The following is a 23,949-nucleotide window of genomic DNA, read 5'->3' as shown; positions in this document are numbered from 1 at the left end:
TTTGTTCTTCCCATCCGTGAGTATGGAATGTTCTTCCATTTCTTTGTGTCATCTGCAATTTCTTTATCAGTGTTTTATGTTTTTCAGAGTACGGGTCTTTCACCACTTTGGTTAGGTTTATTCCTAGGTATCTTATTATTTTGGGGGCAATTATATTAAAACAATTTTTAATGAAATGAAAAATATTCATAATAACACATTTTAAAAGTTGCATTAGAGTAGTCTTTACTTTTTAGTTTTGAATTACAAAATTTATACAGACTCAGCGCTTCCCTTTTCCTTTGCCTACCCTTCTAATATTACTATAAATAGTTTGGTGTGGATTCCTCCATACTTTTTTCTTTGCTCATGCAAACATATATTCACACACATTGAATTTTTAAATTAGAATGAGATTATTCTGGGGTGCCCGGGTGGCTCAGTTGGTTAAGCATCTGATTCTTGGTTTCAGCTCAGGTCATGATCACATGGGTCATGGGACTGAGCCCCACATTGGGCTCCACGCTCAACAGGGAGTCTGCTTGAAGATTCTCTCCCTCTGCCCCCTCCCCCCACTTTCTCTCTCTCTCAAATAAATAAATAAATCTTTAAAATGGGATTATAGGGGTGCCTGGGTGGCTCAGTCGTTAAGCGTCTGCCTTCGGCTCAGGTCGTGATCCCAGGGTCCTGGGATCGAGCCCCACATCAGCTCCCTGCTCGGCGGGAAGTCTGCTTCTCCCTCTCCCACTCCCCCTGCTTGTGTTCCCTCTCTCGCTGTGTCTCTCTCTGTCAAATAAATAAATAATCTTTGGGCACCTGGGTGGCTCAGTTGGTTGGGCAACTGCCTTCGGCTCAGGTCATGATCCTGGAGTCCCGGGATGGAGTCCTGCATTGGGCTCCCTGCTCACTGGGGAGTCTGCTTCTCCCTCTGACCCTACCCCCTCTTGTGCTCTCTCTCTCTCGCTCTCAAATAAATAAAGTAAAATCTTAAAAAAAAAACAAATAATCTTTAAAAAAATGGGATTATATTAACATACACTTACTCTTTCCACTTAAAATATGCTAGACATCGTTCTAAGCATATACACATGGAGCCTTTTCATTTTTTTGGTTTTATTTTGAAATTATGAGAGCTAATCTTTTTATTCTCTTGATTTTTTAAATCAAAATTTTAATTTCAATATAACTATAAGAAATAATAGGGAAATCTTGAGTACCCTTTACCTACATCACCCCAATGGTAACAGCTTGCAAAACTGTAGAATATCACAACTGGGATATTGGCATTGACACAGTCAAGATACAGAACATTTCCAACACCACAAGGATGTTACCCTTTTCTAGCCGTATCTCCTTCCTTCCAGACCCTTCCCTCCCAGACCCCTCCCTCCCTTAACCTCTGGTAATCACTAATCTGTTCTCCATTTCTATAATCTGTCATTTCAAGAATGTTATATAAATAAAATTATACAGTATGTTACCTTTGGGGATTGACTTTTTTTTTCAGGTTGCTGTATATAGTTCATTCTTTTTACTGCTGAAAAGTATTCCATTGTATAGATATAGCCAGTCATCCACTGAAGGACATTTGGGTTGTTTCTACTTGTTGGCTTTTATGAGTAAATCTGCTATAAACAATTGTATACAAATTTCTGGGTCAACATAAATCTTCATTTCATTTCTCTGGGATAAATGCCTAGGAGTGCATTTGCTGGGTTGTTGCATGTTTAGTTTTTAAGAAACTGCCAAACTTTTTTTCCGGAATGGCTGTACCATTATATACTCCCACCAACAATGCCAGAGTAAACCAGTTTCTCTTCATCTTCACCAGCATTTAGTATTGTTACTATTTTTTTTATTTTGGCCATTCTGATAGGTGTGTAATGATATCTCATTGTGGTGCTGATTTGCATTTCCCTAATGACTAATGATGTTGAACATCTTTTCATGGGCTTTTTGCCATCTCTATATCCTCTGTGGTAAAATATCTGTTCATATCTTTTGCCCGTTTTCTAATTGGATTGGGGTTTTGTTTTTTTGGGGGGGTTGGTATGGAGTTTTGAGAGTTGTTTACATATTCTAGGTACTAGTCCTTTGTTGGATAGGTAGTTTGCATGTATTTTCTTACTTTTTTTTTTTAAGATTCTATTTATTTATTTGACAGAGAGAGACACAGTGAGAGAGGGAACACAAGCAGGGGGAGTGGGAGAGGGAGAAGCAGGCTTCCCGCCAAACAGGGAGCCCAACATGGGACTCGATCCCAGGACCCTGGGATCATGACCTGAACTGAAGGCAGACGCTTAACGACTGAGCCGCCTAGGTGCCCTAAATTTTATTTTTATTTAAGTAATCTCTATACCCAATGTGGGGCTTGAACTGACGACCCTGAGATCAAGAATCACATGCTCTTCTGACTGAGCCAGCCAGGTGCCCCTTAAACATCTTTTTGTAACACATTTTTTTTAGAATAGTTTTAGATTTACAGAAATATTATGAAAATGGTAGAGTTTCCATATACTCTATACCAAATTTCTCCTCTTATTAACATCTTATATTAGTATTGAACATTTGTTATAAGTAATAAATCAATATTAACACATTGTTATTAACTAGTCCATACTTTACTCAGATTTCCTTAGTTTTTATCTAATGTCCCTTTTTCACCCCAAGATCCCATCTAGGAGACCATATTACATTCAGTTGTCATGTCTCCTTTGGGTCTCCTTGGCTGTGACAGTTTATCAGACTTTCCTTATTTTTGATGACTTTGACATTTTTGAGGAATACTGGTCAGTTATTTTGTAGAATGTCTCTCTACTGGGGGGGATTAGTCTAATGTTTTTCTCTCGATTAGACTGGGTTTATGGGTCTGAGGGGGGAAGATCACAGAGATAAAGTGCCATTTTCATTACGTATCAAGGGTACATACTATCCACATGACTTATGAGTGTTGTTGATTTTGATCACCTGGCTAAGTTAGTATTCTTCAGCTTTCTCCACTGTAAAGTTATTCTTACTCCCCTTTCCATACTGTACTCTTTGGAAATTAATAACTATGCACAACCCACACTTAAAGAGTGAGGAGTTACGCTCCACCTCCTTGAGAGGAGATTATCTACATAAATTATTTGGAATTCTTCTACATAGGAGATTTGTCTCTTTTCCCCATTTATTTATTCAATCAGTTATTATATCAGTATGGACTCATAGATATTTATTTTATACTTTGGGATGTAAACATTTTTAAATGTGTTTTAGAATCCATTTTATTTTACCTGTGGTAATTTTGAGTGTATCTCTTTGTACATTTTTAGTGATTACTGTAGGTACTATATTATATGTATATATAACCTGTCATAGTCTACTTTTGTTATCATTTTACCTTACCTGCTTTTACATTCTTTTAACCTCCCCATTTATTATTTTATTTTATTTTATTTTAAAGATGTATTTATTTATTTGAGAGAGAGAGAGAGAGAGCATAAGTAGGGGGACAGAGGGAGAGGGAGAAGCAGACCCCCCACCCAACAGGGAGCCTGACACAGGGTCCCATCCCAAGACCCTGAAACCACGACCTGAGCCAAAGGCAGATGCTACTGACTGAGCCACCCAGGTGCCCCTAATGTCCCCATTTATAATTAGTTGTCTTAAATATTTCCCCTACGTACATTTAGAAACACACAGATAATGTTTTCATTTTTGCTTTAACTGTCAAACATAATTTAGAAAACTCAAGAGGAAAAGGAAAGCCTAATATATTTATCCATATATTTGTTTACTTTGTTCTTTCTTCCTGATATTCTCAGATTCCTTCTTCATTATTTCCTTTCTGTTTAAGGAACTTCCTTGAGCCATTCTTTTGGGGTAGGTCTGCTGGCAACAAATTCTTAGTTTTCTTTCATCTGAAAGTGTCTTGACTTCTTCATTCCCAAGGGTATTTTCTCTGGGTATAGAATTCTGGGTTTACTATTCTCTTCTTTTAGTATTTGAATAATATCATGTCACTTTCTTCAGACTTGCATGGTTTCTGATGAGAAATCTGCTGTCATTTAAAATGTTACCCTGTGGGTAAGATAGTCAATTTTCTCTAGTTGTTTTGAAGATTTTTTCCTTTAGTTCTTTAGTTCTCAGAAATTTAATTATGATAGGTCTTGATATGGATTTCCTTAGGTTTATCCTGCTTAAGGTTTGCTCAGCTTCTTGAATCTATAAACTAATATCTTACCAAATCTGGGACATTTTCAGGCATTATTTTTTCAAGTATTTTTTCAGCCCCATTTTTTCCCCTCTCCTTCTGGGACTCCTTTGATACAGATATTAGATCTTTTGTTATAGTCCCACAGGTCCCAAGGCTTTGTTCATTTTTTTCCAGTTGATTGTCTCTCTGTTGTTCAGATTGCATAATTTCTATTATTCTATTTTGCAGTTCACTGGTTCTTTCCTCTGTCCTTTTCATTTTGTTGTTGAGTCCACCCACTGATCTTTGTACTTTGGTTATTATATTTTTCAGTTCTAAAATTTCCATGTGTTTTTTTTTTAATTATATCTTTTACTCTTTTGCTGAGTTTTTTCCATTTTGTTCATTTGTTTCAAGTATGTTTGTAATTGCTTGCTGAAGGATTTTTTACTGTGGCTTCTTTAAAATCTTTGTCATACAATTCTTTTTTTTTTTTTTTAAGATTTTATTTATTTATTTGACAGAGAGAGAGACACAGCGAGAGAGGGAACACAAGCAGGCAGAGGGAGAGGGAGAAGCAGGCTCCCCGCTGAGCAGGGAGCCTGATGTGGGGCTTGATCCCAAGACCTGGAGATCATGACCTGAGCAGAAGGCAGACGCTCAACGAATGAGCCACCCAGGTGCTCCTGTCACATAATTCTAACATCTCTTTCATCTCAGTGTGGGCATGCACTGATTCTTTTTTTCATCCAGCTTGAGATCTTCCTGGTTTTGGGTATCATGAATGATTTTTTAAAAATAGCTTTATTTTTTTAAGTTTATTTTTTTAGTAATCTCTACACCCAATGCAGGACTTGAATCCATGGTCCTGAGATCAAGAGTCACATGCTCCTCTGACTGAGCCAGCCAGGTGCCCTTCATGAATGTTTTTTTATTGGAACCTGGACATTTGAATGTTATGTAATGAGATTTTGGATCTTATTTAAGCCTTCTATTTTAACTGGCTTTCTTTGACATCACTCTGACAAGGGAAGAGAGTGGCACCATCTTACTACTGCCAGGTAGGGATAGAAATCTAGGTTCCCCTCTCATTCTCCATTGCTGCTAGAAGGGGATGCTCCTTATAACTGGACAGGGGTAAAAGTTCCAGCTCCTCACATGGTCTCCATAAACCCTATGGTGGCAGCTTTGTTATTGCAGAGTGATGATGAAAGTCTTGACTCTCCACTAGACCTCCTCTGACAACCACCCAGCAAGGAGGGGTGCCTCATGAATGCTGGGTGGGGGTAGAAATCCAGGCTTCTTATATGATCTTTACAGACAATACAGGGGGTTGAGAACCCTTGCCACTGGCTGATGGGAATCAATGGCCCAGGCTTCTACTGGGGCCGGTGGGGGTATTGGGGTACCTCATTACAACCTCAGGAGGGTGGAAGTTTAGGCTCCCCACTCAGCCTTTTCTGGCATGGGAAGGAGCCACTGTTTTTCTTCTGGTATCTGACAGGAGTAGGGCAGTTATTATCTAAAAGTATTTTGTCTTTCTAGGTTGCTCCTTTCCTGGTCCTTTGGCTAGAGAGAGCAGGCTTTTTGTTGAGCCTTATTTTTGTCTATGTCCATTGAGATTTCCAAGTTGCTGACCTCTTTAGCTCCAAGACTGGGATACACAAGGCAAAAGAAAACTCACCACTATGTTGTTCCTCAGACCCTGGGGTCTCTACCACTCTGCACCTTTCAGAGTCTTCTTATGTTAGTTCTATATGTAATGTCCAGGGTTTTCTGTTGTACTTAATGTGCTTAGCAAAAAGTATGTTACTATGGATTGAATTGTGTGTCCCACCCCCAAATGCATATGTTGTAGCTCTAACACTCAATGTGATGGTATTTGGAAGTGGGGTCTTTGAAAGATAATTAGATTTAGATTTAGATGAGGTCACGAGGTCCTCATGATGGAATTTGTGCCCTTATAAAAAGAGACACCAGAGAGCTTGCTTCTTCTCTGTCTCTACCATGTGAGGACACAGCAAGAAGACACTACCCTGGAGAGAAGAGAGTTCTCTCCAGAACCCAACGGTGTTGATACCCTAATCTTGAACTTCTCGCCTACAGTATTGTGAAAACATAAATTTCCATTGTTTGAGCCACCTAGTTTATGGTATTTTGTTATGGCAGCCCAAGCTGACTAATATGTATGTCTACTCCGTTTTCCTGAAAGCCCTCATTTTTTTTATTACCTGAGAAATTTTTTATCCTTGTACCATAGTTCAATTCTTTCTTCACTAACGGATATTGAGGTTGAATTTTATTCTTGTATAGTATAAGCAATACTTACAACATCCTTGCACAGATATCATGAAATATTCACAATTTTATTTCTGTCAAGTAAATTTTCCAGAGTAGCTATTACTACATAAAAGAGTTATAATTTTGTTTTTGTTAAACTTTGGCAGATTACTTTTATTTTGTTATTTTTTTAAGATTTTATTTATTTATTTGACAGAGAGAGACAGCAAGAGAGGGAACACAAGCAGGGGGAGTGGGAGAGGAAGAAGCAGACTCCCTGCTGAGCAGGGAGCCCGATGTGGGGCTCGATCCCAGGACCCTGGGATCATGACCTGAGCCGAAGGCAGACGCTTAATGACTGAGCCACCCAGGCGCCCCTGGCAGATTACTTTTAAAAATTAGTCTAATAATTAATTGTCTCAACATGATAAAATGTAATGAGGGAGTAAGATAAAAGGTAATACAGCATGATATCATCTATGTAAAAATATATACAGTATATTTTCCACACTAAACAAAGCCTGGAAGGAAATAAATCAAAATGTTAACAGAGGATAGCTCTGAATGGTGGAAGTATGCATGCACTTGATTTTCTTCCTTATTCATTTTTGCATTTGCCAAATATTCTGTAATGAGTATGTAATACTTTTTAAATCTGGAGAAAAAACAGTAACACCAATAAAATCTGCATAAAGGAAGTAATGTATTGGAAGGTGCAACTTAATATATAGTCAAATCTTATAGCAGATGCCATTGGAGAAAAATTTGTATAACAGAAAGATATCTAAAGATGAAGCTGAACTGGCCCACCAATTTCACTTCTAGGAATTTATCTTACAAAGATATTTGCATATATGTCCAGAGATACACAGTTTGATTCACCGTTTGTGGTAGCAATAAATTGAAAACAGCCTAAGTGTGCGACAATATGGGTTAGTCAAATAAAACATGGTATAATTATGAAAAAGAACTATGTAGTCACTGAAAAGAAATGAGGTAGAAATATAGACAGATATAGATATATAAACACACACATATGAATATCTGTCTAATTTATTTATTTATTTTTTTAAAGATTTTATTTATTTATTTGAGAGAGAGAATGAGACAGAGAGAGAGAACATGAGAGGGGGGAGGATCAGAGGGAGAAGCAGACTCCCTGCTGAGCAGGGAGTCTGATGCGGGACTCGATCCCGAGACTCCAGGATCATGACCTGAGCCGAAGGCAGTCGCTTAACCAACTGAGCCACCCAGGCGCCCCAATATCTGTCTAATTTAAAAGAAAGAAAGCAAGGTTAGAACCACTATCTGAATGTCTCTTTTGTTTTCCACTGTATTATATCTCCAGCGCCTAATGTAGAACATTACCTGGCACTTGTAAGCGCTCAATATATACATATACATATGTACATACATATACATGATGAATTTATTATTTTATGTAAGAAAAGAGGGGACTGTATACATATATGCAGAGATCATCTCTTGAAGGAAACACAAAAACTGGTTAAAAGTTGCCTCTGGGGAAGGTAACTGAGAAACGGGATCAACAGTACAGGAAGATTTATTATCATTTATTAAAAATGAGACAATAGGCCCAAAATAGAGTCACTTATGCTAATCCCCACATCTGCAAACCAAGACTCTCCTAGGAATGTAATCTTTAACCAGACAGTCTGGAATTACCTGGTCATCACTAGTGAGGAAGTCTGCTTGATATACCCTTTTTGTCCCCCTTAGGAAGGTGACCTTGCCTGAAATGAGCACTCTTTGCTAATAAACTTTCCTACCCCCTCTTTGCCTTTAAAACCTTTCATTTTCTACAGCTCCTTGGAATCCCTTTCTATTTGCTGGATAGGATGCTGCCCAATTCATGAATCACTGAATAAAGCCAATTAGATCTTCAAATTTACTGAGTTGAATTTTGTTTTTTCACAGATTTGGCAGCAGTGGTGGGATTGAAGGAAACTTCTGACAGCATTCAGGGACAATGAGAAACACAGGCTTGGTACTTGTGAACGCTTTTGAGTTCTCTGTATTTTTCACCATTTCCAAGGGCCATGGGTAAGTCCCTCTTGGTTCTGAGTTCCGCACTCTTTGCATCAAGCTCCTGATCTAATTAGCTTTCCAGTCAGTTCCTCATTTGTCTGGAACCACTAGTTCCATGTTGGAAACTGGTGGTAATTTGGACCACAGTTCACCATTTGATTGGAAAACCCAGTCCTTGGTTCCATCCCCAGATTCCAAACTGGGAACTGCTAGCAATTTAGTCTGCAATTCCACATTTACTTGGAATTTCCCTAGATTCCACTATAGGAACTGCTATTTGGAATCAGCCCACAGTCCTCATTTTGGGGGGTTTGCCAGTACAATCCTTTCTCCAAACCCCAGTTTCACGTTTGGGAATTGCTGGTGGTACACAGCAATGTGTACTTGGCCAGGCCACAGTAATAATATCTCTCAGTTACTGCTGGTATATTAAGATGCAGATGTTTGGTTTGTTTTGTGTAGATAAAGGCTATTGCTACTCAGAAGTAGCTGCAAAATTGTTGGGCACAGGTTGAGCATTTAAAAGTTGTCAGAGCAGTTGCCACCTAACCTAGACTCCCGTGTCAGTATAAGTTGGTCATGGTATGGTTTAGATTGACATTAGGTCACCCACCAATTTCAAGATTGAGATACACTGTAAAAGATCACCCAATTCTCAACCCAGCATCACATCCCCTTTAGGCTCAAGAGACAAAGGCTCAGCTTAAAAGACAAATGAATAACGATAAAGATGGGATCCTTAAATTCTAAAAAGTTAAGCATGTCACCTTCTAGCACACATGCTCATTTGTCTAATCTTAGGTTGTTTTTAATAAGGTTTGGTCATTTTCACAGATATTTATGGCTTCTGGACCATAGGATGTTCACTCTCACCCCCTTTATTCAACATAGTATTGAAAGTCCAAGCCACAGCAATTAGACAACAAAAAGAAATAAAAGGCATCCAAATTGGTAAGGAAGAAGTAAAACTATACACAGATGACATGATACTATCTATAGAAAACCCTAAAGACTCCACCAAAAAAAACACTAGAACTGATAAATGAATTCAGTAAAACTGTAGGATACAAAATCAATGTACAGAAATCTATTGCATTCCTATACACTACTAAAGCAACAGAAAATGAAGTTAAGAAAACAATCCCATTTACAATTGCACCAAAACCAATAAAATATCTAGGAATAAACTTAACCAAAGAGGTGAAAGACCTGTAGTCTGAAAGCTATAAAACACTGATGAAATAAAATTCAAGATGATGCAAAGAAATGGAAAGACATTCCATGCTCATGGATTGGAAGAACAAATATTATTAAAATGTCTATACTAGGGCACCTGGCTGGCTCTGTCGGGAGAGCATGCAACTCTTGATCTTGGGGTCATGAGTTCGAGCCCCATGTTGGGTATAGAGATTACTTAAAAATTAAATAAAATTACAACAAAAAAAAATTTAAATAAAATAAAATGTCTATACCACCCAAAGCAATCTACAGATTTAAGGCAATCCCTATCAAAATACCAACAGCAATTTTTATGGAGCTAGAACAAACAATCCTAAAATTTGTGTGAAACCACAAAAGACCTCAAATCGCCAAAGGAATCCTGAAAGAGAAAAACAAAACTGGAGGTATCACAATCCAGATTTCAAGTTATACTACAAAGTGGTAGTAATTATAACAGAATGATACTGACATAAAAATAGACACATAGATCAATGGAATAGAACAGAAAACCCAGAAATAAACTGCAATTATATCATCAATTAGGTGGCTCAGTCAGTTGAGCACCTGCCTTTGGCTCAGGTCATGATCCCAGGGTTGAGTCCCCACATCAGGCTCCTTGCTCAATGGGGAGCCTGCTTCTCCCTCTGCCTGCAGCTCCCCCTGCTTATGCTCTCTCTCTGACAAATAAATAAATAAAATCTTAAAAAAAAAAAAGACCTAAATGTGAGACTTGAAACCATAAAAACCCTTTCCCCTCCCCAAATTTTAATTTAAATTCTAGTTAGTTAACGTATAGTATAATATTGATTTCAAGAGTAGAATTTAGTGATTCATCACTTATGTATAACACCCGGTGCTCATCATAATACCCATCACCCATTTAGTCCATCTCCCACCCACCATGAAACCATAAAAATCCTTGAAGAAAGCACAGTCAGTAATCTCTCTGACATTGGCCATAGCAACAAGACGTCTCTTGAGGCAAGGGAAATAAAAGCAAAAATAAACTATTGAGACTACATCAAAATAAAAAGCTTCTGCACAGCAAAGAAACAATTAACAAAACTAAAAGGCAACCTGCAGAATGGGAGAAGGTATTTACAAAGGACATATTCTGATATAGGATTAGTATCCAAAATATATAAAGGACTGATACAACTCAACACCCAAAAACCAAATACTCCAATTAAAAAATGGGCAAAAGACATGAACAGACATTTCTCCAAAGAAGACATACAGTTGGCCAACAGACACATGAAAAGATGCTCGACATCACTCATCATCAGGGAAATGTAAATCAATGCAAATCAAAACTACGTGTTATCACTCCCCCCCTCCCCAGAATGGCTAAGTCAAACATCAAAAACACAAGAAACAACCAGTGTTGGTGAGGATGTGGAGGAAAAGGAACCCTCTTGCACTGTTAGTGGGAATGCAACTGGTGCAGACACTGGGGAAAACAGTATGGAGGTTTCTCAAAAAATTAAAAATAGAACTACCCTATGGCCCAGGAATTGCTCTCCTAGGTATTTACCCAAAAAATACAAGAACAAGGGGTGCCTGGCTGGCTCAGTTAGAAGAGCATGTGACTCTTGATCTCAGGGTCATGAGTTTGAGCCCCATGTTGGGTGTAGAGATTACTAAAAAAATAAATACAACTTAAAAAAAAATACAAGAACATTAACTCAAAGGAATACATTCACCCCTATGTTTATTGCAGCATTATTTAGAGTAGCCAAGATACGGAAGCAGCCCAAGTGTCCATCAATAGATGAATGGATAAAGAAGAGGTGGTATACATATAATGGAATACTATTGAGCCACAAAAAAAAGAATGAAATCTTGCCATTTGTAACAACATGGATGGAGCTAAAGAGTATTATGCTAAGCAAAATAAGTCAGTTAGAGAAAGGCAAACACCATATGATCTCACTCATATGTGGAATTTAACAAACAAAACAAACAAGCAAAGAAAAAAAGAGAGAGAGAGAGAGAAACCAAGAAGTAGGCTCTTAACTATAGAGAACAAACTGATGGTTACCAGAAGGGAAGGGTTGGGGGGACAGGGGAAATAGGGGATGGGGATTAAAGAGTACACTTATCATGATGGAAAAAAAAAGGTTTCAAAATTCCAAAATACCTTCATTAAAAGATGCATTGCAAAAAAGCAAGTGAAAAATTAAAGACACAGCGGTACCTAAAACAAAACACTATAAGACTGACGTAACTCCACTGCTCCCCTCTATCCTTCTTTGACTACTCATTCCAGTAATCCTCCGCCTGAATTGTCTTTCCACTCTGAAAAGACTACAAGACCGTCAACAAAAGTCTGCCAAACGAGTGACCTTACAGACATACCCATACTATCCTCAAAAGAGAGCCCCTATCGGGACCCCTCCCAGAGTTGATGGGACTCTATGGGATTTTTTGCTAAACCGCTATGTTATTCCCTTCAAGCAGCCGAGGGAAAACTAAAATTAAAGCTAATGGAAAACTTTGCCAAATTCTGGTAGATACCCGAGCTGCATACAGATGGGATCCTGGAAAAACTGGCAGAACCCAGCTCAAGGTGAGAACTCCTACCAGAGTCAGCTCTTCTCTATCTCTGACTGTAGTACCAAGTAGAGAGAGAAAATAAAATATCTTTCGCACCCTCTTTGTGGCTACCTCTTGAGTCCAAGAATATTTACTGTTTGTCCCAGGTGAACACTGACAAGATATTTAAAAGGATTTCTGGGGTGCCTGGGTGGCTCAGATGGTTAAACATCTGCCTTCGGCTCAGGTCATGATCCCGGGGTGCTGGGATCGAGCCCTGCATCCGGCTCCCTGCTCAGCGGGAAGTCTGCTTCTCCCTCTCCCTCTGCCTGCTGCTCTGCCTACTTGTGCTCTCTCTCTCTGTCAAATAAATAAAATCTTTAAAAAAAAAAAAAAGAAATGTAGTAAAAATGAAACCAAACACTTTTCGGGTTCGCATGATCTGAGGTAATCTTTAGTAATTAAAAGCTAGTTTACATTTGTTGGTTTAATTAAAATAGATATGTCTTTAGAATTATCAACATTAAAAACAATGCAGACGGGGCGCCTGGGTGGCTCAGTCAGTTAAGCGTTTGCCTTCAGCTCAGGTCAGGGTCTCAGAGTCCTGGGATAGAGCCCCGTGTGGGGGGAGGGGGGCTCCCCTGCTCAGCAGGGAGTCTGCTTCTCCCTCTCCCTCTCCCCGCTCACTCTCTCTCAAATAAATAAATAAAATCTTTTTAAAAATTTTTAAAAATAAAAACAATGCAGACACACAACTTTTATTCTACCTGGGGTTATTAGTCAAATAAGTTCCTGTTATCTCTGTTAAAAAACTTCTCTGCAAGAAAAAAATAACTTGGTATGATGAAATTTGTATAATTAATCTAAAAATAATTGTTGAGAACAAGTAAATTAAATAGATATAAGTGAGATAAAAGTTTTTAGGTGAATTTTTGATGGTTCCCCCAAATCTTTTTAGTAACCTGAAACCTTAAAGTTTTGCTAAGTTAAACGATGGATAGTCTAAATATCTGGATCATTTCTAAATAATATAAAGTACTGAAACATTAATTACTGAACATAGGTTTATCTACTTTGGGCTTCCTTTTATAGAGGAACAAAAGATATTTGCATCTGTTAGTAAACCATGTTTTATGCCACATTAAAAAAATTACTATGAGAAAGCATATGTTTCGGGGCGCCTGGGTGGCTCAGTCGGTTAAGCGTCTGCCTTCAGCTCAGGTCATGAACTCAGAGTCCTGGGATTGAGCCCCGCATCGGGCTCCCTGCTAAGTGGGGAGTCTGCTTCTCCCTCTCTCTCTGCCCCTCTCCCCGCCCCGCTTATGCTCTCTCTCTCTCAAATAAATAAATAAATAAAATCTTTATTTAAAAAAAGAAAGCATATGTTTCTAGAAGTTATAAAATGTATTTATATGTCTGCCAAGCCACAGAATGCTAATGCAATTGCTCACTTCATAGTTTCCACTAGAAATTAAAGGTTTTTAGGGGCTAAAAAAAGTCTAATATATGTAATTTAAACAACTTGAAATAATAAGGGAAACATTCTCCATATGCAAGGAAAGTAGGATGTGAGTTTTTGGTAAAAGAAGGTATGGTAGGGGCACCTGGGTGGCTCAATCAGTTAAGCATCTGACTCTTGATCTCAGCTCAGGTCTTGATCTCAGGGTCATGAGTTCAGGCCCTGTGACTTAAAAAAAAAAAAAAAGTATGGTAAAAGAAAAATGGAAATGCTTTTTTTGGTTGAGGAAAAAGAAAATAATTTTGTCCTAAAGTGAGGCTCCAGTTATCATTTTAAAATATTGTGTTTTGGGGCACCTGGGTGGCTCAGTCAGTTGAGTGTCTGGCTTTTGATTTCAGCTCAGCTCATGATCTTAGATTGAGCCCAGCTCTGCACTGAGTGTGGGGCCTGCTTGGGGTTCTCTCTCTCCCTCTCCCTCTGCCTCTCTGCCCTTGCTCATGCTCTCTCTCTCAAAAAAGTAAAACATGAAATGAAATGAAATGAAATAATGAAATGAAATATTAAATAAAATAAAATGTTGTGTGTCACAGAAATAACCAAATTTCCTTGTCAATTTCATTATACTGAACTTTCATCAGATCTTTTTTTTTCTTTCATCAGATCTTTAACACATTTTTTAAAAAGTCTTTTGTCACTTATAGACAGTTCATGTATTACTCTGATGCTTTTGCAAAAGTCCCTACAAAAGTGCTTCATCAAGAAGATTCATTGAGGGCGCCTGGGTGGCTCAGTCGAAGCGTCTGCCTTCAGCTCAGGTCATGATCCCCGGGTCCTGGGATTGAGCCCCGCATCGGGCTCCCTGCTCCACGGGAAGCCTGCTTCTCCCTCTCCCTCTCCCCCTCCTTGTGTTCCCTCTCTCGCTGTTTCTCTTTCTGTCAAATAAATAAATAAAATCTTAAAAAAAAAAGATTCATTGAAAGGACTCTAGCAAACACAGGTTTCTGATAACTTTAAGATTAAAAAAAATGAACAAAGTAAGACTTTCCAGAATTAATGGAAAAAAAAACTAGATTTAAGCAAGAATTAATAACATGGGACTTAATGAGCTGAGGAGGATGATTATAATTTTTATGACTTCTTGCTTGAAACATTGCTGGTTCTTTAATGTTTTATTTTTCCAGATTGAGGAAACTTTTTCTCTTAAGCCATTTATGACTTATAACAAGTTAGTAAAGTATGCCTCTGTAACCAAAGATGAAACATTTACTTTTTCTCCCTACCTAATCCCTCCAAAATTTGAAAACTCTTGAGTATTCTTTTTATGACAAAATAGTTATTTACACAAGTTCAATGAGACAATATTCTCCTTGTTACAGGACACAAATGGAAACATTGGTTATATTACCAAGGCTTTGACTGGAATGTTCTATTTAAGAGAGACAAGCATAGATTCAGATATAACCAGACAGCTTTGAAGAAATAAGGTTGACTTTATGGAGCCAATAAAGCCCCTTGGAAAAACTGACCTGGTACCTTGTTCATAATGTTCGAGCAAAGCAGTCTTTAAAAAAAAAAAAAGAAAGAAAGAAAAGCTTATATGGTCAATCACTATTCTTGCTGCACTTATGTAAATAATCATACCAAGTTTAATGCAAATGAATTAGTTTTATTGTAATTATCTTTGATAAAAATGGGGATAATTATAGAGACAAAAATTATGTTTGCACCTTTGTCTATATTAGATTCTAACCCTGTTAATTGTCTTTGAGTTTTTCTTATATACCTGTATACTGGACTGGGTCCTGAATTCTTCTAGTTCCCTCAAATATCTGGCTACAACTCTCCAAACTAACATTTCCAATTTTCTTTTCTCCTTTTGATTTGGAATCACTAAGAACAAAGACTGCCTTTGAATTTCCTCGGATGGAACTAAATCAGGTCCTCTTCGCTACCCAGATGGCAGCCAAACTTCAGGGACCTGAGCCTTGGGGACATGTCCTACAGCTGAGGAAGTCGCCACCTGCCATCTGGCCCTGTGCACCTCAAAATCTTTGAGCTGGACACCTGAAAATCAGATTGTCTAAGAAGAGAAGTAGCTGATGTTAAGATAAATTGCTTCCACTCAAGGAGCTGGATCAAGACTTCATACTTAAACCGAACATGAAACTCTTTCTTCCTCTCTTTCTTTCCTTTACTCTGGCATTGGCTTGGAAAGATAACACTATCATCTGGATCTCCCAGGTCATTGTTAAGGGGGGTAACCCTTCAAACTGCTAGATTGGTCATCAAAAATTTTGATCTGTCCATGATGCTAGAGACCCCCTGGTCCATTTCCCTGTCTCTGGTTAACAATCCCAAACCTGGGGAAGGGACACCAGGCAAGAGTAATCAGAAGAAAACCACCTGTGTGGTCTACAGACCCCTAAATTTTACTGGTCTCCATGACTGTCGCCTTTCCAGTCCTGAACCACAGACTCAAACAGGAATTGCCAGGAGGCATTCCTGATTCAAAATTAGCTTGGTAGACCAGTGTTCCCCTGGCTAGTATTAAATGTAAATGAGGCTACGATCAGGAACGTCTTAACTCTTGAAAGTATTGCAGAATCCACTGCTAAAATAATAGCTGCCCGACAAAAATCCTTAGGCTCTCTGGCCAAAGTTATTCTTGATAATAAGACAGACTTTAATTCTCTCTTAGCTGAGCAAGGAAGTGTCTGCCATGACCAACATCACCTGCTGAGCCTGGATTAACACTTCTAGGGAAGTTGAAATTCAGTTACATAAGATCACTGACCAAGTCACTTGGCTTAAAAAGGTGACTCTTTGAGGGTGCCTGGGTGGCTCAGTCATTAAGCGTCTGCCTTCGGCTCAGGTTGTGATCCCAGGGTCCTGGGATCAAGCCCCGCTTCGGGCTCCCTGCTCCGTGGGAAACCTGCTTCTCACTCTCCCACTCCCCCTGCTTGTGTTCTCTCTCTTGCTATGTCTCTCTCTCTGTCAAATAAATAAAATCTTAAAAAAAAAAAAGTGACTCTTTTAATGGGGTCTTTCTTTGACTTGCTTGATTTTTATTGGTTTGGGTCTTAGGGATCATGACTCCAAAGTGCACTCCAAACATCGGGAATTTTCCTGCAATAATAATCACACTAGTCTCCCTGGTGCACTGTATCTTCTCAAAGACTTTATTTTCTTTTTTTAAGGTTTTATTTATTTATTGGAGAGAGAGAAGGCATGAGCAAGGGGAGGGGCAGAGGGAGAGGGAGAAGCAGACTCCCTGCTGAGTCGGGAGCCCAACCCAACTTGGGGCTCGATCCCAGGACCCCAGAATTATGACTTGAGCTGAAGGCAGAAACTTAAGGGACTGAGCCACCCAGGTGCCTCCCTCTCAAAGGTTTTAAACACACTGTTTGCTGCTGTTAACCACCAAGCAAATGATCTCCCTAAGACTGGAACATCAGAAAAGGAACAAAAAGAACCACCAACTTAAAAACTGTAAACCTGAAGTTATAACTTGTGAATGTCACAGAGATTAGGGGGGAAAAGTCACGACCTGTGAGTACCAGACAAAAAATCAACAGAAACTTCAAGAACTTCAGAGCAGTAGCTGGGAGGGGCGCTAATGCCACGCTCAGTTTAGCTGTGAGCTATGATCAAAAGAGGGGAACTTTGAAACAAGAGCTAACAGGACCAAAATGGAGTCAGTTATGCTAACCCCCACATCAGCAAACCAAGACTTAATACCTAACCTAATTGCAGTTTCAGCTTTTCCCAGGAACAGAACCTTTAATGAGTCAATCTGGAATTACCTGGTCAGCACTAGTGAGGAAATCTGCCTGACAGACCCCTTCTGTCCCCTCAAGCAGGTGACCTTGCCTGAAACAATGCACTCTTTGCTAATAAATTTCCTTTTCCCCACCCCTTTTCTGCCTTTAAAAACCTTTCCTTTCAGGGCGCCTGGGTGGCTCAGTCATTAAACGTCTGCCTTCGGCTCAGGTCATGATCCCAGGGTCCTGGGATCGAGCCCCGCATCGGGCTCCCTGCTCTGCGGGAAGCCTGCTTCTCCCTCTCCCACTCCCCCTGCTTGTGTTCCCTCTCTCGCCATGTCTCTCTCTGTCAAATAAATAAAATCTAAAAAAAAAAAACAAAAAACCTTTCCTTTCTACAGCTCTTCAGAGCTCTTTTCTATTTGCTAGTCGGGATGTTACCCAATTTATGAATCACTGAATAAAGCCAATTAGATCTCCAAATTTACTCAGCTGAATTTTGTTTTCAACACACTGGGTATCATTTGTATGGTTTTAAATGTTTACCATGTACCTGTGTTGCTTTTTCAAATCATTTTAACTTTAAAATTAATAAAAATAAATAAAGTCTCAGCTGGAAGTCTGCTTATTTCAAGCAATTCAGCAGAATAAAATTCTAGGACAAGAAAAATCACTTGCAGAGTTTGTGGGAGTGTTCTTGAGCTCTGCCGGGGTGAAAATTACATAATGGGCACTAGGAGCCCACAGGCCAAGAAAGGACACAGGTTAGTTTGATCATAGGGTCCTATTTGTTTGTTTGTTTATTTATTTTATTTAAAAGATCTTATTTATTTAAGATAGAATGAGAGAGCACGAGCGTGGGGGAAGAGCAGAGGGAGAAGGAGAAGCAGGCTCTCCACTGAGCAGGGAGCCCAACGCAGGGCTCAATCCCAGGTTCTCCAGATCATGACCTGAGTCGAAGGCAGATGCTTAACTGACTGAGCCACCCAGGCGCCCCCATGGGGTCCTCTTTAAACAGCTGTCTGAAGGAAAGGACATGGGCAGGCAAAGGGCAGTTAACCTGCTGATTTCTGCTTTGTGTGCCTTTATCAGAAAGAGATCAGGAATTGGGGGTTTTGTTAATTTTAGGGAATGGCTTTGGGTCAATAAAGATCCAACCCAATATCCCCCTTTTTCTTCATGTCCAAACATGAAGAGTGGACATGGGTGGGTGTCTGAATTGTCACTCTGGGGCCCCAGCAAAAACCTCCTTGCCAAAAATGGAGGACTTCTCTCCCACTGGACAGAGGCAAGAAGAGGAGACATCCATTTTCAACAAAGATGGTTTTCTATGCACTGTGACCAATTCAGTTTTGATTGCACTGAGGATAACTTTCTACAAGAGAGCCTAGGGCTGAAAGTTGAAAGACCAAAGCTCTAGCCCCAGCTCTGCCTCTAACCGGGCACAAACTCGGGACAGGGACTTCTCCCTGGGCCTCAGTTTCCTCACTAGTAAAGTCAGAGTCTTGGACTAAAGCCGTATTTCCCCAGACATCAACCATTCACACATCTTATACATGATTTTGGCCAAATCTACCTATCTTATTAATGTAACATCTTTAAATGCATTCACTTTTTTTAGATTAAATAAATTTATTTTATTTTATTTTTTATTTATTTATTTTTTAAAGATTTTATTTATTTATTTGAGACAGAATGAGAGAGAGAGAGAGAGAGAGCACATGAGAGGGGGGAGGGTCAGAGGGAGAAGCAGGCTCCCTGCCAAGCAGGGAGCCCGATGCGGGACTCGATCCAGGGACTCCAGGATCATGACCTGAGCCGAAGGCAGTCGCTTAACCAACTGAGCCACCCAGGCGCCCCTAAATAAATTTATTTTAAAAGGAAAGTTTAGGGGCACCTGGGTGGCTCAGTAGTTTAAGTATTCGACTCTTGATTTTGGCTCAGGTCATGATCTCAGGGTTGTGAGATCGAGCATCGCATTGGGCTTCGCACTGAGTGTGGACCCTGCTTAAGATTCTCCCTCTCCGGGGCGCCTGGGTGGCTCAGATGGTTAAGCGTCTGCCTTCGGCTCAGGTCATGATCTCAGGGTCCTGGGATCGAGTCCCGCGTCGGGCTCCCTGCTCCTTGGGAGCCTGCTTCTCCCTCTGCCTCTCTCTCTCTCTCTGTCTCTAATGAATAAATAAATAAAATCTTTAAAAAAAAAAAAAAAAGATTCTCCCTCTCCCTTTCCCTTTGCCCCTCCCATCCCCAGTTCATGCTCTCTCTCTCTAAAAATAAAAAATAAATGGGCGCCTCGGTGGCTCAGTCAGTCAGGCTTCTGCCTTCGGCTCAGGTCATGATCTCGGGGTCCTGGGATCGAGCCCCACATCAGGCTCCCTGCTTGGTGGGGTGTCTGCTTCTCCCTCTGCCTCTCTCTCTGTGCTCCCTCTCTCTCAAATAAATAAAATCTTTAAAAATAATAATAATAAAATAAATAATAAAAATAAATAAATAAAAGGAAAGTTTGTATCACTATAATAAACAGAGAGTCTGTAGCATTTGACATAAATGGAAGGCACTATTAAAAACAAAAAATAATGTTTTTATAATTATCACAGCTAACATTTGAGCCCATCAATTAATCTTAATAGCACAAAAAGAGTTATAGACATCACATAGCTCCTGATGTGATGAAATTGGTAGTACAAAACACCACCTATGAGGTGTTCTTGTAAAAAAATTACGAGGATACCTGGGTGGCTCAGTCAGTTAAGCATCTGCTCAGGTCATGATCCCAGGGTCCTGGGATCCAGTCCTGCATTGGGGTCCTTGATCTGCAGGGAGACTGCTTCTCCCTCCGCCTGCCATTCTCCCTGCTTGTGCTCGCTCACTCTCTCTCTCTCTGACAAATGAATAAATAAAATCTTTTAAAAAAATTAAATGTGAACTTAATCAAGTCTCTAGATTTAACCACCAATCGATAGGAGATTCAAGGGACAGAGGAACATGTTAAATGACACCATGGGAATGCAGCCAGCTCCTATTCAAATGTGTAAAACTTCACAGGACAGTTGCCTCGTTTCTTCAACCAATCAGCGGTAAGAGAAAAAAATCTGGGGGAGCAAATATGTAAATTCAAAGGGATTTAAGGGACATATCAACCAAATACCATGCCTAAATTTTGATCTGGATCCTGATTCATATAAACCAAATGTAAAAATAATATTAGAGGCAATTAGGAAAATTTGAACACTGCCTGCCTGGATATTTATCATCATTAAGGGATTATTCTTCATTTTTAATGGGTGACAATGATACTGTGGATATGTTTTTTTAAAGAGTCATTACATTTGGGGCACCTGGGTGGCTCAGTGTGTTGGGTGTCTGCCTTTGGTTCAGGTCATGATCCCGGGGTCCTGGGATCGAGCCCTACATTGGGCTCCCTGTTCGCTGGGGAGCCTGCCTCTTCCTCTCCCTCTACCCCTCCCCTCTCCTCATGCTCTCTCTCTCTCTCTCTGTCAAATAAATAAATAAAATCTTTTAAAAAAATGAGTCATTACATTTTAGGAGGGGAAGAAAAAAAAGAGTCATTACATTTTAGAGATACATACCGAAGTATTTACAGACTAAATAATACAATGCTTGGTATTTGCTATAAAATAATATGGTGGTGGAGGTTTGGGGATGTAGATGAAAGGAAAACATTAATTGACCATGAATCGATAATTGCTGAAGCTGAGTGGGATACATGGGAGTTCATTATCTAATTATTCTACTTTTATATATGTTTAAATTTTTCATAATTAAAAAGATATTAAAAATAAGCAATAAGGGGCACCTGGTGGGCTCAGTGGTGGAGGGTATGACTCTTGATCTTGGGGTTGTGAATTCAAGCCCCACGTTGAGTGTAGAGATTACTTTAAAATAAAATCTTAAAAAAACCAATAAAAATAAAAATGAGCAATGAAATACAAACAATGGTAAATCTAATAAACTTATAAAATAAAAACATATGTACAAAAATACATTTCATGCTGATGAGGTTTTCTCATATGGTGCTTCTGTTCAACAAGTTGAATATTAGAGGCCATACATACAAGAAAGAAGAATTATTTAAAGAAGAGTATAAGGGCAAACCTCAATGTGACAGTAAAACTCCTTTACTGCAAAATACGTTCCTAAGAAGTATGGAGATCTTAATTCTTTTTACTTTAAAAGCGAGAAAAAATATCATTGTGTTGCTTTTTAATGGAAGTAAAAACGTATCATCCTGGGTCTGTAGCAATAATATCCATGAAATTACAGGTTTTATATGATAGTTATTTCTCTAAGATCCATTAAAATAAGGCCATGAACATGAAAATTCTGAGATTATAACAGACACCGAAAGCCACTCCCTGGGCCACCCGCAGTTGGCACAGGGAAACCCTGGACTGGGAGAGCACCCCTGAGCCTGTCAACCAGACCCCTCTGGGATCTCAGAGTTTACCAGAAGTCGGGCCCTGACACCAGGGATGTTCAGTCCATGGTGTCTTCCTCCCTGGATGGGGAGCTGGGCCACCCTACCTGTAAGCCAGAAGGAGCCCTGACGCCCCAGAATCTTGATCATGGAAGAATGTTTCCAGTTGAAGCCTATGTTCTTCCCCGGGGCAGCACGGCAGGGCAGTTCCGCTGTGTCTCCCACCTTCGCCAACACCACCTCTCTTCCCAGAGCGACCGCGGGGAGCATCGCTAGGTGGAAAAAAAGGAGGTCAGGCCTCAAGGCCATCCCGCCACTTTTGCATCTCCCAGGCAGCCCCTCTTCCCACCAGGACCCCAAGGTCTGAGCACTCACCCAACTGCAGCACCAGGAGCAGGTGCCTAAAAGCGGCCCCTCGACTCATCGTGGCCTTGCTGAGGCAGGCAGGGACCTGGGCCTTCCCCGCACAAAGGGCAGGGCCTGAGGGAGATACCAGTCATTAGTCAGCAGGCATTTATTGGGCCTGGGGCTCAAAGGGATACAGGGGAATGATAGGCAACCTCACCCATACAGCCGAGCCAGGGACCTAGACATGCTGACTGCTAAGCAGACATCCATCCGGACGTGCTACACAAGGCTGTGCCCAGGCCAGAGTGGGTTCTCAAAGTGGAATCAGAGAAGGATTCACAGAGAAGGTGGCAGATTGGTGGGGACTGAGACAGGGGCGGCCAGGCCAGGCGAGGCCGTGAAGGTCCTTGAGTGCCCTGCTGTGAGGCCGGGCTGTGGCCCTAGGCACCAGGGAGCCAGTAAAGGACTTTATGTCAAGAAGGACATGATTTAGGGGCGCCTGGCTGGCTCAGTCCTTAAGCGTCTGCCTTCGGCTCAGGTCATGGTCCCGGGGTCCTGGGATCGAGCCCCGCATCAGGCTCCCTGCTCCGCGGGAAGCCTGCTTCTCCCTCTCCCACTCCCCCTGCTTGTGTTCCCTCTCTTGCTGTGTCTCTCTCTGTCAAATAAATAAAATCTTAAAAAAAAAAAAAAAAAAAAAAGGACATGATTTGGTTTGCAGAGTGGCTCCCTCAGCGGCTCTGTAAAAGGCAAGCTGGAGGAGGCCGAGCGCAGGAAGCAAGGTTGCCACAGTCCTGGTGAGAGAAGACAGGCCCAAACTCAGACAAGTCAGAATTATGGAAATGTGGAAAAAGAGACCGCCCTGAGGGGCACGTCTGAGGGCAAATCCCCAGGACTTGGGGCCAGATACACTGTGTGGGGTGAGGGAGAGAAGGAGCAGAGAGTTAACTCCCTGCTCACTCTCAGACCAACCCTGTAAGGCCTCTGAGGGAAGGCAGAAAAATGCTGTTTGGTTTCTGTGAGCTCCGGAGATGGTGGAGGCTGGGGTGGGGGGAGGGGAGGGGGTGTAGAAAGGCTCTGAATGAACCTAGCACAATGGGCGGCCTGAGGTTAGAGCAGCGATTCTCTCTCTCTCTCTTTTTTTTAAGATTGTATTTATTCATTTGAGAGAAAGAGAGAGCACAAGCAGGGAGGAGAGGCAGTGGGAGAGGGAGAAGCAGGCTCCCTGATGAGCAGGGAGCCCGAGGCGGGGCTCCACCCTGGGCCCCAGGACCCCGAGTTCCCGACCCAAGCCGAAGACAGATGCCCAACCAACTGAGCCACCCAGGCACCCAGAGCATCGATTCTCGAAGTGTGGTCCTGGATCATCAGCAGCTGTTAACTTGTTAGAAATGCAAATTCTCAGGCCTCACCCCAGACCTGCTGAATCAGAAACTGAGGGGGGGAGGACGGGGAGGGGGACACCCCACCATGCCACAGCAGTGAGTCAGGCAGCCTGTCACGGGGCAGGGCAGAGATCCTAGCTGGGAGTCTGGAGAGGACTCAGGGAGGGAGGGGGTGGGATGTGGGAAGGCATCTGAGGCTTGGTTGAGAATCTTGACAGGGAGGCTAGAGGGTCAGGGCTTTGTTCTGCAGGCAACTGGGAGGAACTGCTGAGTTTTGAGCAGAGATGGGACATGGTCTGTGTAGAGCTTTAGGAAGGGGA

General features: G+C 40.8%; 1 protein-coding gene across 2 annotated transcripts in view; it reads right to left on the bottom strand.

Annotated features, from left to right (window-relative positions):
- The window catches only part of CD4 (CD4 molecule), a 40,117-nt gene that overhangs the window by 11,508 nt on the left and 4,660 nt on the right, over window positions 1–23,949 (bottom strand). For both annotated transcript variants that reach the window (XM_078075541.1, XM_078075542.1), the window contains exons 2-3: window positions 22,275–22,379; window positions 22,007–22,171 (exon numbers count right to left, since the gene is read on the bottom strand). In XM_078075541.1, coding sequence (XP_077931667.1) covers window positions 22,007–22,171; window positions 22,275–22,323 — 214 coding nt within the window. In that variant the 5' untranslated portion in view covers window positions 22,324–22,379. The remainder of the gene's footprint in view (window positions 1–22,006; window positions 22,172–22,274; window positions 22,380–23,949) is intronic.

Source organism: Halichoerus grypus, chromosome 6 (assembly GCF_964656455.1).
Source record: "Halichoerus grypus chromosome 6, mHalGry1.hap1.1, whole genome shotgun sequence".
NCBI lineage: Eukaryota > Metazoa > Chordata > Mammalia > Carnivora > Phocidae > Halichoerus > Halichoerus grypus.
The sequence above is the reverse complement of the archived record's forward strand: the minus strand, read 5'-3'. Positions and strand labels throughout refer to the sequence as shown.